The sequence below is a fragment of the Carcharodon carcharias genome, chromosome 6 (genome assembly GCF_017639515.1).
Source record: "Carcharodon carcharias isolate sCarCar2 chromosome 6, sCarCar2.pri, whole genome shotgun sequence".
Taxonomy (NCBI): domain Eukaryota; kingdom Metazoa; phylum Chordata; class Chondrichthyes; order Lamniformes; family Lamnidae; genus Carcharodon; species Carcharodon carcharias.
Window position 1 is genome coordinate 143,234,241 of NC_054472.1, and position 16,323 is coordinate 143,250,563.

General features: G+C 48.0%; 1 protein-coding gene across 4 annotated transcripts in view; it reads left to right on the plus strand.

Moving 5' to 3' along the window:
* Positions 1-16,323, plus strand: part of tmem71 (transmembrane protein 71) — a 61,138-nt gene that overhangs the window by 23,915 nt on the left and 20,900 nt on the right. For 2 of the 4 annotated variants that reach the window (XM_041190366.1, XM_041190367.1), the window contains exons 4-6: positions 3,992-4,201; positions 14,430-14,602; positions 15,638-15,832. In XM_041190366.1, coding sequence (XP_041046300.1) covers positions 3,992-4,201; positions 14,430-14,602; positions 15,638-15,832 — 578 coding nt within the window. Of the gene's footprint in view, positions 1-3,977; positions 4,202-14,429; positions 14,603-15,637; positions 15,833-16,323 lie in introns of all 4 variants that reach the window. The other 2 variants (XM_041190368.1, XM_041190369.1) reach the window with 2 other exon arrangements.

Below are 16,323 nucleotides of genomic sequence, written 5' to 3' on the forward strand. Positions count from 1 at the left end.
TTGTTGACTCCTGGGGCGCGAACTCAGGGTGATTGTGATAGTAGGATATGGTTAAGATTACATGGGGCAGGGGGAGCTTGGTAGGGTGGGGGAGTAAGGGTTCAACGATGTCGGGTGAAGGGGCGGCGAGGGTTATTAGTGGTAATGCGGAGATACGTATGGACGTGAGGGTTGGACAGGAGGAGGTGTGGGTCATCAGTGTGAATGGGGGTGGGATTTTGGGAAGGAAAGGAATGTGCATGTAAACCTGAATATTCTGGAAGGAAAAGGGTTCAAGCTGGAGGGTGGCAGTGGTGTAGTTGAAGCTGTTGCTGGAGGGGTAGTCAGTGGTAATGGGGGTAAAGACATGGGTGACTGGGGGAGAGGAAATGGTTGGGGAGCTCATGAAATTTGTGACAATTACCATGATGGTCAAATCAAAAGTGAGCAGAGCCTTCACTTTGGATGGGCACAGTGCTGCATGGGAGCTGGGTCAGTGGGTGGGCAGAGATGCAGGTCATCTCAGCTGGAGAACTGAAAGGGAACCGCTACACACAGCATTGAATATGCTAGGGACCAGTGAGATGCGTTTGATGGCTGAAGACTCGCGTGCATGGGAGAGTGCTTGCACGAGGCTCTGACAGGGCCTGCCACATACCCTTCTCCCTGCAGATTCAGTCGTGGGGTTGGCTGCATGCAGGAGAACTGCTTGGGGTTGGTGGGGAGGGGCCTCGCAAAGCCTTTAGAAGGATGCTGAAAAAAATCAGTGGGCATAATGCAGTGAAAGTGAATATATTTGCAGACGTTTAACTTGTGACAATTATGTGTTCACCCATGCAACCAGTTGTGAAGAACATTTCTTGACTTTTCTTGGCCTACCACTCCTTTTAGCTGCTGTCCTGACACCCACAGCAGGGGTGGAGGCAGCCTGCTGACTTGTTTGCCGTATACCTTTAATAACTTCAGCAGTCGTCCTCTGGAGATCCGAGTCCTGGAGGATCATGGCTTCCCTTGGCTGTCTGCCAGTGGGCCAGCTGCTCCCTCTGTGGTGACAGAGGACAAGGCTGAAGGCATCACAGGCAAAGGGGATTCAGAGGGTGCAGACAACCTCTGAGAGTTCTGAGTAGATGATCCAGAGGTGTGCCAATGCTGCTGCTCCTCCCTTTCAGTGCCCGAGGGCCCTGGCCTGTGTCCTTGAGGAGAAGGAGCAGCTGGAATGGCGTTGAGGTGTCCCGTCAGCCTTTTGTGTTGCCACTGTAGGATGGAGTGCAGGCTAGTGGGCATCTCTGGCAGAAACTTGGCGTCCTGCTGAACCAGGCTCTCCATGGCATCCACCATCCTCCCCATGGAGACCTGAATGCATGCACATGTGGGCAGCACTTCACCAGAGAGCAGGGGGACAGACTCCTCCGACTTGCATTCCACTCTGTTGAGGGCTTCCAACAGCTCTGCGTGATGTAACTCTGCCTCTTGCCGACTCTCCACCATGACCTGAAAGGCTGATTCCAGAGGCTCCTCATCTGACTCAGACCTCTTCCCCAGCAGTCCTCCAAGAGCTGGGGAGCTCGTCTGAGTCTGCCTCCTCCTGCTGTGTCCACGTGCCCATGCAGTGACCCCCAGATTGTGTCACCCTTCCTAACCTAGCGCTAATACCCACTGAGGTGTGTGTTCCTGAACTGGTGGAGGGTGCAGGTGTCTGCTGTGATGCCTGCACAGGTATGCAGCTCTCGTCTTCTCCTGTCTCCTGGCTCCTCTCAGGCTGGGGGTGGTGCTGACGCATGAGAGGGAGTCCTCCTGCACAGCACTTGGCCTCTTCCTGGTTGCATCTGTGAGTGAGAGAGGGGAGTTCAAGTGATAGCATCATCTGCCTCCAACATTTGACCCTCAGGTTTCTATAGGACGGATGAATCCTTACTAGGTGGCACCTAAGTCCGAGCTCCCCAGCGCCAATGGCACAGACCCACTCCACTCCTACAAGCTCAGATGCCCTCTCCTTGAACTCAGTGAGCGACCTCAAATGTGGGCACCTCCTCCCAATCCCATCTTCTGCTGCTCTATGCAGTTGTGATTGATCTTGTCCTTCTCAAAGACAACAGAACATGGGTTTGAGTGGAGTTGCATGTTGCATGTGTTCGAACATTGCAATTTGGCTCATTTATCATACTACCCCTCATAAGGCAGCCCACTTTTGTGTGGCAGGTCATGACTGGTGTGAATTACGCAGAGGGGCCAGCTCCCTCCACAGTGCTGACCCTATCCCCATGCAAGGAGAAGTCTCAGATAAAAAGCTGATTTGTGGACGTTGCTAGTTCCCTTCGTGCCTAAACCCGTTTCCCCACCCGCCCCCAACCTTTCCATGCAGCGCTCCATGTATGTTGAAGGATGAAGGAGGCACAGTGGTTACTTCACCACAGAGTGAATGCACTCCACTGGGGCTGTGAGGCACGACTATGCCATTGCCACTGAGGCCCATGTACCCTTACATATAATAAAAACAAAAAAAAAACTGCGGATGCTGGAAATCCAAAACAAAAACAGAATTACCTGGAAAAACTCAGCAGGTCTGGCAGCATCGGCGGAGAAGAAAAGAGTTGACAGAACTTGTCGAAGGGTCATGAGGACTCGAAACGTCAACTCTTTTCTTCTCCGCCAATGCTGCCAGACCTGCTGAGTTTTTCTAGGTAATTCTGTTTTTGCTTTATTAGATATGTTTATTTAAATTGGGATCAGTTGAGATGATCAGTCAGGGCAAAATTTAATGCTCCCTGGAGGCTAGTGCAGAGGCAGGGGGGGCCATTTGATCGTGTGGGAGAGTGCAGAATGGGGATTCTGCTGCCTACCCTCCTCCCCCGATTAAGCTCAGGGCCATTAGTGTGGCCTTCTTGCCTGGGCACCAATTAAGTGAGCCACTTAAAGGCCTCATATTCAACCCATGGTGGGCAGAGGACTCGCTATGCAGGGAGACATGCAGCAAACCCACAGTCTAGTATGGACAGTCCCTCATTCTCAGGCACTCTGTGCCTGATCGAGAGACCCCAAGATGGGGAGGCCGCTGAAAAACACCCCACTGTTCTTGCTTCCAGCAACCCTCCCCTTGCTGATGACCCCTATCCCCACCCACACTCACCACTATCTGGGGGTCCAGTGGCAATCCTCAAGGTAAGCCTGAATGTTTTCCTGCAGTGGCCACCACTCCTGGTGACGCTGATGGTACTGTGGAGCTGCCAGTCTCAGATTGGACATCAGCTCTCGGGGACGGGACTCTGGCCTACCTGGGGGCTTGATTACGTGAGATGCTGTCCAAGGAAGTGCCTGCTTGTCTGGTAATTGTGTTGGACCTCCTGGAGGAAGCGATGCTGGGTTTCCAATGGTTCTCCAACCGGTGGGCTGGACCCCTGTCGCACACATTAAATTCCGCTATTAATGTCACAAAAATTCCTGTATTCAAATGGTGGGCTGGGAAAAAACTGCTTTGAGGGATATCAGGTAAGGTTTGAAATGTGAGATGAGAGAATAGCTGATTTTTAAAAAATAATGTGAGAGCCAAAGTAATTGTACAGAACTAGACAGTAGTTGGAAAGCAGCAAGAGGAGAGAAGTTGGGAATTAGAAACCAGGTGATCCTAAAATGCTGTTTTAGCAGCCTAGAAATTTATAAAAAGAAAATAAGATTGAGTAAAGAATTACAGTTTTGAGATCATGTTGGAATTAGAGAATTTTCTTGGGGTTCTCCGAACTTCTGCCAAATTTATGTTGTGAGGCTGGGAGCAGCCCCAGGAAAATACCAGTGAAGAAGTTTATTTCACAGAAAGAAACCATTCAATCAATTGTGTCTGTGTGGACTTTTCATCAGAGCAATCCAAAACTAACCACAGAGGCTCACTCTGAACATGAGAACCACTGTAATGATTCACTCCACCCCACCTCTATATTGCTAAATCATGAATTTATTCTGTGTGCTAACTTCAGTTAATAATATTTTGATCATTTCTCGTATTGATGTACTTCATCAGTCCAAGATTTTCATTGATGACCAGTGAAAACTCCTGTTCACCTTGGCACCTAAATCCGCTGAGCAGTTCCCCCTGCATGTGCCGTCGGAGTCCTCGTCTGCTAATGAATGGCTATTATGACCTAAGTGAAGAGAGCTTCATGGATGAGGAAGGCAATCTCACCCTCACGCCATCCAAAATAAACATCAGTTACAAAGAAAATCTCGTCCGGTGAGTGTCTCCTTCTGTGATTACTGTGGTCAATTGTAATGCAGTGAACACAAAGGGTACAACATGGCTCAATAAATGATACCCCACTTCAGTAGGCCAAACCGCACAATCTAAGTACCAGTGTAAGTCCCATCAATAGGTTCACTTTCAGTATCAAAGAGAACTGCCTCAAACCCTATTTATACAATATGAGAGCTTACATTATATAGAAGGAAGCTGTTTGAAGGTATTCCCTTATGTTGCATGCCATCGTGAAAGAGTGCAGCAGCATTATGCAGTGACTTGGTTGCCAAGCTGGAGCTCGATATTTAGGGAAATGCTGTGTGCAAAATTGGAAAACCACGCAAGTGTACAAATATAAAACCGGTCTATTCACATTTCAGTCGGAACGTTTTGTCCATGTATAATTGGGCGTAATTTTTCACAGAGGTGGGACAAGCTGTAAGTCTTTATAATTATGATCTAGATGAAGGAACTGAGGGCATTCTGGCTAAGTTTGCAGATGATACAAAGATAAGTGGAGGGACAGATAGTATTGAGGCGGGGAGTCTGCGGAAGGATTTGGACAGGTTAGGAGAATGGGCAAAGAAGTGGCAGGTAGAATACAAGTGGGGAAGTGTGAGATTATGCACTTTGGTAGGAAGAATAGAGGCATAGACTATTTTCTAAATGGGGAGAGAATTCAGAAATCTGGAGTGCAAAGGGACTTGGGAGTCCTAGTCCAGGATGCTCTTAAGGTTAACTTGCAGGTTGAGTCGGTAGTTAGGAAGGCAAATGCAATATTGGCATTTATTTCGAGAGGACTAGAATATAAATGCAGGATGTGCTGCTGAGGCTTTATAAGGCTCTGGTCAGACCACATTTAGAATATTGTGAGCAATTTTGGGCCCCATATCTCAGGAAGGATGAGCTGGCCCTGGAGAAGGTCCAGAGGAGGTTCACGAGAACGAACCCAGGAATGAAAGGCTTAACATATGAGGAACGTTTGAGGACTCTGGGTCTATACACGGTGTAGTTTAGAAGGATGAGGGGGCATCTGATTGAAACTTACAGAATACTGAAAGGCCTGGATAGAGTGGACGTGGGGGAGATGTTTCCATTAGTAGGCAAAACTAGGATCCGAGGGCACAGTCTCAGAGTAAAGGGAAGACCTTTTAGAACAGAGATGAGGAGAAACTTCTTTAGCCAGAGAATGGTGAATCTATGGCATTCATTGCCACAGAGTGTATTTAAGACCGAGATAGATAGGTTCTTGATTGGTAAAGGGATCAAAGGTTACGGGGAGAAGGCGGGAGAATGGGGTTGAGAAACTTATCAGCCCTGATTGAATGGCAGAGCAGACTCAATGGGCCGAATAGCCTAATTTCTGCTCCCATGTCTCTTGGTCCATGGTCTTATGGTCTTATAATAATAAAGGTATGGATAATGTCCAAACAAGCAAACTGTTGAAGTTGGACAATAAGGAGAGGACTGGAGGCTTCTTGGACAAAATTCACAACCCTAAAATGAGATTAAAGATTTGAAAAACAACTCCACACCCCCTTCCCCACAGTGGAATGTATGTTCAGATAAGGCATTTTATATACAAAAAACTGCGGATGCTGAAAATCCAAAACAAAAACAGAATTACCTTGAAAAACTCAGCAGGTCTGGCAGCATCGGCGGAGAAGAAAAGAGTTGACGTTTCGAGTCCATGACCCGTTCTGCTGAGGGGTCATGAACTTTGTGGGCTTGGTTTCACAGAGAAATGCTGCCTGTGAACAGCTTTGCCACTGGCTGTAGGCACCTGGAACCTGTTAGCGCACTGCCCATGATTTTCCAATAAGTGGTCTGCCAGATGAAAATCCCCATGATAGCGCGCATTCATAAAATTGGCTTCTAGATTAACATTCCTTTATTAAAACCCAATGAAATCTGCTGTTTACTTTGCTTCTGCATAGTTTTGCTTTCATTTTATTTCTTAATAAATTGGAACACATGCCCCTAGATGTTGACCTGAGACCTGATCAAAATTAGATCTCGAGCCTTGTCTGCATTCAACCAGTGAGCAGCAGTCACACATCAGGTGTCCTAAGTAGCCTGTCAGTCAGAGCCTGATCAATTCAGAAGACTCCTTCCATCATAAGGTCAGAAGTGGGGATGTTCGTTGATGATTGCACAATGTTCAGCACCGTTCATGACTCCTCAGATACTGGATCAGTCCATCATGTCCAAATGCAGCAGGACCTGGACAATATCCAGGCCTGGGCTCACAAGTAGCAAGTAATATTCGCACCACACAAGTGTCAGGCAATGACCATCTCCAACAAAAGGGAATCTAACCATCGCCCGTTGATGTTCAATGGCATTACCATCACTGAAACCCCCACTATTAACATCCTGGGGGTTACCATTGATCAGAAACCGAACTAGACTAGCTATATAAACACTGTGGCTACAAGAGCAGGTCAGAGGCTAGGAACTCACATCCTGACTCCCCAATGCCTGTCCACCATCTACAAGGCACAAGTTAGGAGTGTGATGGTATACCCTCCAATTGTCTGGATGAGTGCAGCTCCAACAACATTCAAGAAGCTTGACAAGGACAAAGCAGCCCACTTGATTGGCACCTCTTCCACAAACATTCACTCCCTCACCACCAATGCACAATAGCAGCAGAGTGTACCATCTACAAGATGCACTGCAGAAACTTACCAAGGCTCCTTAGGCAGCACCTTCCAAAACCACGACCTCTACCATCTGGAAGGACCAGGGCAGCAGATAGATGGGAACCCCCTGGAAGTTCCCCTCCAAGTCACTCACCATCCTGATTTGGAAATATATCACCGTTCCTTCACTGTTGCTGGGTCAAAATCCTGGAACTCCCTTCCTAACAGCACTGTGGGTGTACCTACACCATGTGGACTGCAGCGGTTCAAGAAGGCAGCTCGCTACCACCTTCTCAAGGGCAATTAGGGATGGGCACTAAATGCTGGCCCAGCCAGCGAAGCCCACATCCCATTAACGAATAAAAAAATAGTGGTAAGCCCTAAAGGAGCAGGGAAAGGGAGGCAAGGTAGGGGAGACGGGTGGACCCAGTTTAAGAGAGACCTACAATACTTTGGTGGAACCAGGAAATTGATTAGGACCTCGATTTTTATTTTCCCAGTGCCTAAAGCTCTGCAAATCTAGAATTCAGCAGTACACCTCTGAAAAATGAACCTCTTCCCCCACAACATTGGTTTTGCCCCCCAAGCAGGGTTTTATAAATGTAGTATTTCTCCCCAGTTGTCTGCCAGAGTTATTTGTCTAGCAGCCAGAGAAACTAGAAGAGTGAGGTACCTTGTACTGTTCTACTGTGTGTTTCTTAGATGCACAAAGGCTTTATTGTTCATCCTGGGCATGCTATCTCCAGATGACGTCACAAATGAGGTCACTTTACAGTTCATAGGAAGCTTGAATGTGTCTCTGAGAGCAGTACTTTTTTGCTAGGCGTGGGAAATAGTATTTGAACAGCCAAAAATCATAACAAGTGGTGGCAGTTCAAGTGTGATTAAATCCATCTGTGAGACAGGAAAAATGTTACCAGAAGGAAACAGAGGTATTATGAATGAACGGTAGAGGCCTGTAAGATGTGAATTGCTAGAAGTAACATTGCAGAGGAACATGACAAAGAATGTGCATAGGAGTTAGAAGTGCTTGGAGTTCACAGAGGTATGGGGCAGATCAGAGGAGGAAAATGAGGAGGAGAAAAATAAGCATTTGCAACAACAGGTAGAGGCTGTATCAAAGTTCTAGTAGAACAGTGTTGACCAGCAGAGAAAGATTTAACGATGGCAAGTCTTGTATTTGAAGTTAAAGTTGCTGTTGCTTATAACTTGACAATCGCCAAGTTTTAAAATAACATACAAGATAAATTGGTTCTTAAGAGTTTTCGAATTATCAGAAAGAATAGAAAACATTTCTTTCTAATTATTCACAAACTACCATAGAAGAAACAGAGAAGTGTAGAGAGCCTGTGCTGTTTTCTGGTAGTAAAGCACTTGCTTCCTTTTCATGTGTGGGTCTGATGTGCCTTCATGTGAGCCAAGCTGCTGTACAGTGTGCAGTTCTCACTGTTTATCACTTAAATCAGTGACCCTGCAGGTAAAACTGAAGGATATTTAGACATTGGGATGAAAGGAGAAATGTAATTGGTTAAAAGAAATCGAGTCAATTATTCATTCATGCTGTCAAAGCTGACATTTATTACCCATCAGCAGTTGCACCTCAGAAGGTGGTGATGATGGACCTTATTCTTGAGCCACTGCTGTCTGTATGGTTACAGGTATGCACAGTGTGAGATATACAGGAAAATAATCTGAGACACTGAGGAAAAAATGTGTGAGTGACATACAAGAGAGAGTGAGAAGGGCAAATCAGCAGAGGTGGAATGGTTTTGAAACTGGACTGTGACCTTTGGAACTTGCATTCAAATCCTTACCTGGCAGGGGAGAGACCTTCATCGCGTTTCTGCCAGGGAAAGAGCAATGGCTATAACCAGTCAAACCCCTTACCATGGGGTACCTAACACCATCCGAGTCATGGTGAAGGGCAGCGAGCAAGGAACAGGAATGGATAGGACCTTCTTCACGAAGAGGATCTTATTCAAGCTGTGTGGTTTTGAGGCTGCGGATATCTACTGCCTACAGGATTTCCCCAGCGCTGGTTTCTTTGATGTGACCTTCAAGCATGTGGCAGCTTATGTCAAACTCCTGAAGGTGTTTGAGGAAAAGAAAGACCTGCCAGAAATGCAGATCCTGACGGCGGAGCCGCTCTTTGTTCTACTGTTGCATCGTGAACGGGTTGCGACGGTGCATCTGTACAACCCCTACGTCCCTGTCGCTGACGTGCTCACCTTCCTTACCAGGTACTTCGATAAGGTTGGGAGCTGCACTGAAGTTAAAGATAATTTGGGGATCTGGACATGTAAACGCCAGGTTAAGGTAACGCTCAAGACCGACGGTAAGGGAGCCGTTTTCCACCCCCCTTCCAGATTCGCTATCGGGGGAAGCCGTGGTTACCTTGTCTACGCTGGGCAACCCAAACTTTGTCGCTCATGCGGCAAGTCTGGTCATGTGGCGGCCAACTGCAGTGCTGTCCTCTGCAAGAACTGCAAAAAGGAAGGGCACCAGACAAAGATTGTAAACAGGCTAAGTGCTGGAACCTGTGTGGTGAGGCAAGTCACCTCTACAAGATCTGCCCCAAACGTTGCCATACTTATGTACAGGCAGCTAAAGCCAACGAGGGGGAAGCAGAAGAAATGCCTCGTGTCACTCCAACCACCAAGGCCCCCAGGGAGAACACCGGGACAAAGGAGGACACAGAGAGAGACAAGGTGGAGGAAAAAATTGAGGCAGCAGACAGCCAATCAACAGCACTGCCCCCTGAACCTCCCACTCCTCAGGAGAGCGAATCAACGGAGGAGGAGGAGGCAGCAGTGGGAAAGCAGCAGGGGGAGTGGCAGCTGGTGAAGAGAGCCAAAAGGAAGAAGGGGCTAAAAAGAAACCAAATCACTTCCCAGACAAGAGTCAAGAGGCGTCTCCTATCCGACATGGATAACAAGAGCAGCAGCTCTTCGGACGAAGAAGGGCCAGGGCGGCGCCAACAGAAGGAGCGGCAAAACGCTAGGGAGTTGGAGGACGAGTCACAAGCTCCAGAACATTGGTGACAATGAGGACACCAGCGCACCCCAACTTGGCCCACAACCCAAAGAGGCCAGTGCTCCACAACCCCAGGAACCTGGGAGCAGTGAGGCGCTCAGCGCACCCCAGCTCCGGGAAGCCGGGAGCAGCAACGCCCCAGAGGGGGAGAGGATTGGAGAAGCTTCTCCAACAGAGGACATTTCAAACCCCGCTCTCTGCACGGACCCCCAGATGCCACCCGGGCAGAACATCTCCAATGGGGAGGTTCAGGACGCTTTCCTCAGCCCATCCCAAGTGAAGCAATTTGAGCACACCACGGGCATGAAGGAACTCTCAGAGACAACAGGTTTGGTAAGCGACTAACTGCTTTAAAATGGGTGTAAAGATTGTATCCATAAATGTGCGTAGCATTAAATCTACTACGCGATGTGTTGCGACCTTGGACTACCTTGCCAAGGTCAAAGCTGACCTGCTGTTTCTACAGGAGTGTGCGATACCGCACCTCAGCTCCTACAGGCAATGGTCACGATGGTGGTCCCATGGGCCATCGATCTGGTCGGGAGGAAACGACTCTTGTTCCTCCGGCCTGCGGATTCTGCTGCGGGGAGGCAACTTCACCGTCTCCCAGGTTAAGGAGGTGGTGGGCAGGCGCCTCCTCGTAGCAGACGTAATGTATAAGAATGCTGCACTCCGGTTAATTAACGTCTACGCCCCGTCACAAGGGGCTGAGCGGCTGGAGGTTTTTCAGCAGCTCCCACAGCTGCTGGCAACCTCCAGGCCGGTCATTCTGGGCGGTGACTTCAACTGCATCATCGATGCGGCTGGACGATCTGGCAGGGCCGACAGCAGATTGGACGCTACATCTAGATCCCTGATGGAAACAGTAAAGGATGCTAAGCTGCACGACGTCTTCAGCAACCCTGCAGATGGAGCGCAGCGTAGATACACCTGGTCGTGGCCTGACGGGTCCGTCTGTTCCAGGATAGACTTCCTGTTTGTGTCCTGCGCATTTGCAGTCAGATCCACCGACGTCAAGCCGGTGTTCTTCTCTGACCACTGCCTCCTACTGGCTGACTGCCACTTAGAGAAGGACCAGAGGGTTGGCAGGGGGGTATGGAAGCTAAACGTGCAACTGCTGACCCCAGAGAACATTGAGGAGCTCAAGAGGGATTACAAAGGTTGGAGAACCATGAAACCCCACTTTGAGTCCCTGACACACTGGTGGGAAGCGATCAAGGGAAACATCAAGAGGTTTTTTGTCCTCAAAGGCACCCAGAAAGCTAGAAAGGAACGGAGGGAAATGTCCCGACTCCAGAAAAACATGCAGAATCTGCTCTGGCTGCGGTCGATGGGGGTCGATATCAAGGAGGAACTCCAAGAGGTGAAGAGCCAACAAGCCTCGCTTTTTGCCTCGGAGGCCTCCAAGATCATCTTCCATTCCAGAGTCCGCTGTGTAGAGCAGGATGAGACGTGCTCACGTTTCTTCTTCCAAAAGGTACACAGAGAGAGCTCTGTGATCAGCAGCCTGAAGGAAGAAGACGGCTCAGTTAAGTCATTGCAATCTGACATTTTGAGGATTAGCAAATCCTTCTATGCCGGATTGTATGACGTAAAGCCCACAGACAGCACAGCCTCCCAGTCCTTCCTGTCCTCTATCACAGAGGTCTTAGATGACAGTACACGGGAGAGTCTGGACAAAGCGCTAGCTCTTGACGAACTGACTGAGGCCCTCGAGTCCTTTGAGAAGAGTAAAACTCCCGGAAGCGATGGCTTGCCGGCGGAGTTGTATTCGGCTCTGTGGGACTGGATCGGCCCAGACCTGCTAGAAGTGTACGAGAGTATGCTCCTGGCCGGCAGTATGTCAGAATCCACGAGGAAAGGCATTATCACCCTCATCTACAAGCACAAGGGGGAAAGGGAGGAAATTAGAAATTGGCGACACATTTCACTGTTGAATGTGGACTATAAAATTCTGTCCAAGGTCATCGCCATTCGGGTCAAATCCGCTCTGGAATTGGTGATCCACCCTGACCAGACCTGCACTGTGCCAGGCAGGAAGATCTCTGACAGCCTCGTGCTGCTCAGGGATACGATTGACTATGTACAGGACAGGGGTGTGGATACCTGCCTCATCAGCCTGGATCAGGTGAAGGCCTTTGACAGAGTATCGCACACCTACATGGTGGATGTGCTCTCCAAAAGGGGTTTGGGGAGGGAATTCGCAATTGGATCCAACTACTCTACACTAACATCAGTAGTGGAGTCTCAATCAATGGGTGGGAATCAGATAGCTTTCCTATTAAATCTGGAGTCAGGCAGGGCTGCCCTCTCTCGCCTGTTCTTTTCGTGTGTTGCATAGAACCCTTTGCTGAGTCCATCAGGAAGGATCCGGGCATAAGAGGGATGACGATCCCAGGTAGTGGAGGCACTCAGATCAGTCTCCCTGTACATGGACGGTGTTGCCTCATTCTGCTCTGATCTGCTGTCGGTGCACAGACTGATCCACATCTGCGACCAGTTCGAACTGGCCTCGGGAGCCAAGGTAAATCGTGGGAAGAGCGAGGCTATGTTCTTTAGGAACTGGGCTGACCGATCCTTTGTCCCCTTCACTGTCAGGGCTGATGGCCTGAAGGTGCTGGGGATATGGTTCGGAGGGATCAGGGAACGCGTTAGAAACTGGGAGGAGCGAGTGTCTATGGTGAAAAGGAAACTGGGCATGTGGGAGCGACGCTCCCTCTCCATTGCGGGTAAGAACCTGGTCATCAGGTGTGAGGCACTCTCGCTGTTGCTGTACGTGGCACAGGTCTGGCCCATTCCACACTCCTGTGTGCTGGCGATCACCCGAGCCATCTTCCGCTTTATCTGGAGGTCGAGAATGGATCGTGTCCGCAGGGACACGATGTACAAGCCTCTAGATAAAGGGGGAGAAAACGTGCCCAACATCGCCCTCATACTGATGGCCACCTTTGTGTGCGGCTGCATCAAGCGGTGCGTAGACCCTCAGTACGCAAACACCAAGTGTTGCTACGTGCTGAGGTTCTACCTGTCCCCGGTGTTGCGAAGGATGGGTCTGGCCACGCTGCCGCGGAACGCTCCAAGTAGTTGGACTGTGCCGTACCACCTGTCCCTCGTGGGAAAATTTATGCAGAGAAACACCTTCGACCACAAGTCCATCAGGCAGTGGTCGGCACATAACGTCTTAAAGGCCCTGAGGGAAAAGAAGAGGGTGGATCCTGTGGGATGGTTCCCTGACCAGACTGACAAAGTCACTTGGCAGAATGCCTCATCACCAGAACTTTCCAACAAACACCAAGATGTAGCTTGGCTGGTGGTGAGAAAGGCCCTCCCTGTAAGATCCTTCCTACACGCCAGGAGTCTCACCCCCTCTGCACGTTGCCCTCGAGGTGGCTGTGTTGGGGAAGAGACCGTTGTTCACCTCCTTGTAGATTGTGTCTTTGCGAAGAATGTCTGGAGAGAGATGCAGTGGTTGCTGTCGAGGTTCATCCCCAGTAGTTCTGTGATAGAGGACTCTGTGTTCTATGGGCTGTTCCCAGGGACACACACCGAGACAAACATCAACTGCAGCTGGAGGATCATCAACTCGGTGAAAGGCGCTCTTTAGTCTGCCCAAAATTTGTTGGTTTTCCAGCGCAAAGAGTTGTCCCCGACCGAGTGTTGCGGATTGGCACTTTCCAAGGTCCAGGACTACGTGCTGAGGGACACATTTAAGCTTGGGGCAGCCGCCACAAAGGCGCAATGGGGAAGGGTCGCTGCCTAAGACCTTTCTGCCACAGTGCACTGGGGGACTGGAAACTGTAAAGAGCCCCTCAGTCTGTACAGATTAAAATGAATGTCTGCCAATGATTGAAATATTCATTGATTTTTCTGATACACCTTGTGTTTCATGTTGTAAAAGTTGAACCTGTTTGTATTTTTGTAATGGTGATTTGAAATGTTTTTGAAGATTTATGAATAAAGTATATTTTTGAAAAAAAAAACTTGCATTCAAATCCAACCCAGACTAACAAATGAAAGAATCCTCTGTCTGCTGGCTATAAGAGTCCTATGTGAAATAGGTTTGGACATGGGTTAATCCTAGTGGATATGATCTGCAGATCACCCCTAATCTCACTCAAAATGTGGCTGCAGAATAGCTGAGGTGGGAAATGGAGGAAGTCTATTAGGTTGGAGATGCACGACTTAGTTTAGGATTAGGTTTGAGTTTTATATTAGGCTTAGGCTGAGGCATGTTGGGACAGGAAAGAGGGAGCTTTACTTGTTTCTAGTTTTACTGTAATTGATGATGACACTGGGTGGATGAAATAGGAACAGCCCTAATCCCCAGCATTAGCATCCCTCACATTGATGAGCAAAATATACATTCTTGAAAAAGTGACAGAAAACTGTGGAAGATTAACTCAGACATTTTTACAGAAGCTACTTTTCAGTTTTATCCATTAACAATGGCCCTAGAACCGGTGGATGGGAGAAACTGTAATTCATAACGCTCAGCATAATTTTCTACCTTCGGCTGTTTCCTAAAGGAAATCTTTTTAACTCTGCAGAATTTTTCGACGGAAGAGGAGGGTTCGTAGATCATTTGCAAGCCTTTTTTCCATCGATTCCTCCAGTTCCTGGTTAAACAGCAGTCTTTTCAGTGGACCTGACTGTCCTCTTGCAGAATCCTCTTGGATTGATGAGGGAAGTGACTTTGACTCCAATTTCAGTAACAACCAAGGTATGCTGTTCCAATAATTGCAACTGATTAGGAGAAAACTCCATAGTAATTTTATTTCTCTAAATAGTCAGTAATTAATGACTTAGTGGTGACACAAGTATATTTTTGAACCTCTGTCCAAAACCTGTGCAGTTGAGTCCTGTCCTCAGTTGAGACACAGCAGAGTACTGTGTCATCTGTTGTGAGCAGAGATACAAACCGGAAGTGCTGGAAATGCAGCATAGCTTAGAATGTGACCTAGAAATTTATTGACAAGCCACCAGTGTTGCAGGCATAAAATGGGTGCCTAAATGCCCATTATGGCAGATTGCATGCTTAGGAGGTGCGCTGCCTGCTACATTGGAAAAGGTTGAGGCCTGTGCCTGAAACAGGCATATGCAAATGAAGATCCTGATATCTGCTTGAGATTGGTACCCTCCTGATTGACAAACCTCTCTGAATACGCTTTCTGACCTGATCATCCCTCTGATGGTCATTCCCCCTCCTCCCAGCTCTTCTAGGCACGACTTGAATATCACTGCTGGGGAGAACACAACCTAATTTTGTCCTTGTGAAAGTGGCGTGCTGCCAATGGATGCCCAATTGCACCTACAGCTCACCAACAATATTCTGGCGAGGCTGAGGCCCTGTTTTGGGTGAGACTCAGGCCTCTGCCTTCTGGCATGTGCTCCCAGCACACCGCCTATTTCAGATCCAAAAATGGGCCAAAGCGAATTTCCACCTCAGTATCTAAAAGAAGAAAAGAGAGGTTCATGCTTCAGTCAACAACCTATCCGCAGAACCTTACACCCAAATTCTTTTGAGGAAGGATCTCTACTGAAATTACTAGGCTTTCCTTTCTCCTTCAGGTACTGATGGACTTGTATTTGTCAAGCATTTTCTGTTCAGATTTCTGGTTTCTTCCTTTTGCACTATTTTTCCTTTTGTCGCTCCAGCTGGAATGAATTATTGTGCAAAAAGAAAATGGGACATTTGAACTTTAAACAAAAAAATGGGTGTATGATTGAAATGCTAGCATGCTCTATGTTGTTTCAGGAGGAAGCAGTGTTGACTTGTCCTTCACTGGTAAATCTTGGCTATCGGAAGAGAACCTGCCCTCAATTAATGGTGAAACCTACTCTGGAGAAAGCCTGTTGATAAACAAATCAACAGGGGGCTTTATGGAACTTCCTTCTCATTCCCAGTTAGATCACGCAAAGTGCTTCTTCAATGACATGCCAAAAAGTCCAGGTAGGTTTTTGCATAGATACGATTAGAATGTTGTAAAAAGTGTGAACTGTTCATGGAGAAACCGTTTTGTCACTTAAGTGCAGCCGCTATTAATCTCCAGCTGTTGTCTTACAACTTGCTTCAGATCTCCAATTTATTGTAGTGGTCACTTGCTCATTGAAACTAGCCACTTCCAGCATGAAAACTGAGCAGTAATTTTGGACAGCTTCATGTCAGTGTGGAGACTCATCAGCACTGGGGATACAGTGTTACTGCCCCATTTCTGCCCGATGTTCACATCCAATGAAGCTGTGTGCTGTCAAGGAAACCTATTGAAATGATTCCTCTACAGAAAGTATGGTACTAGCAGACAAGGTTAATATTGTAGAGCAGCAATAATGGAGGGGGGCCACAAGGGCAATCCAGACTCCTCAAAAGTTGATCTTCACATGAGCATGATAAATAAAATGTTCTCATAATGAATATAAGTACAACCCAAATAGCAAAAGAAA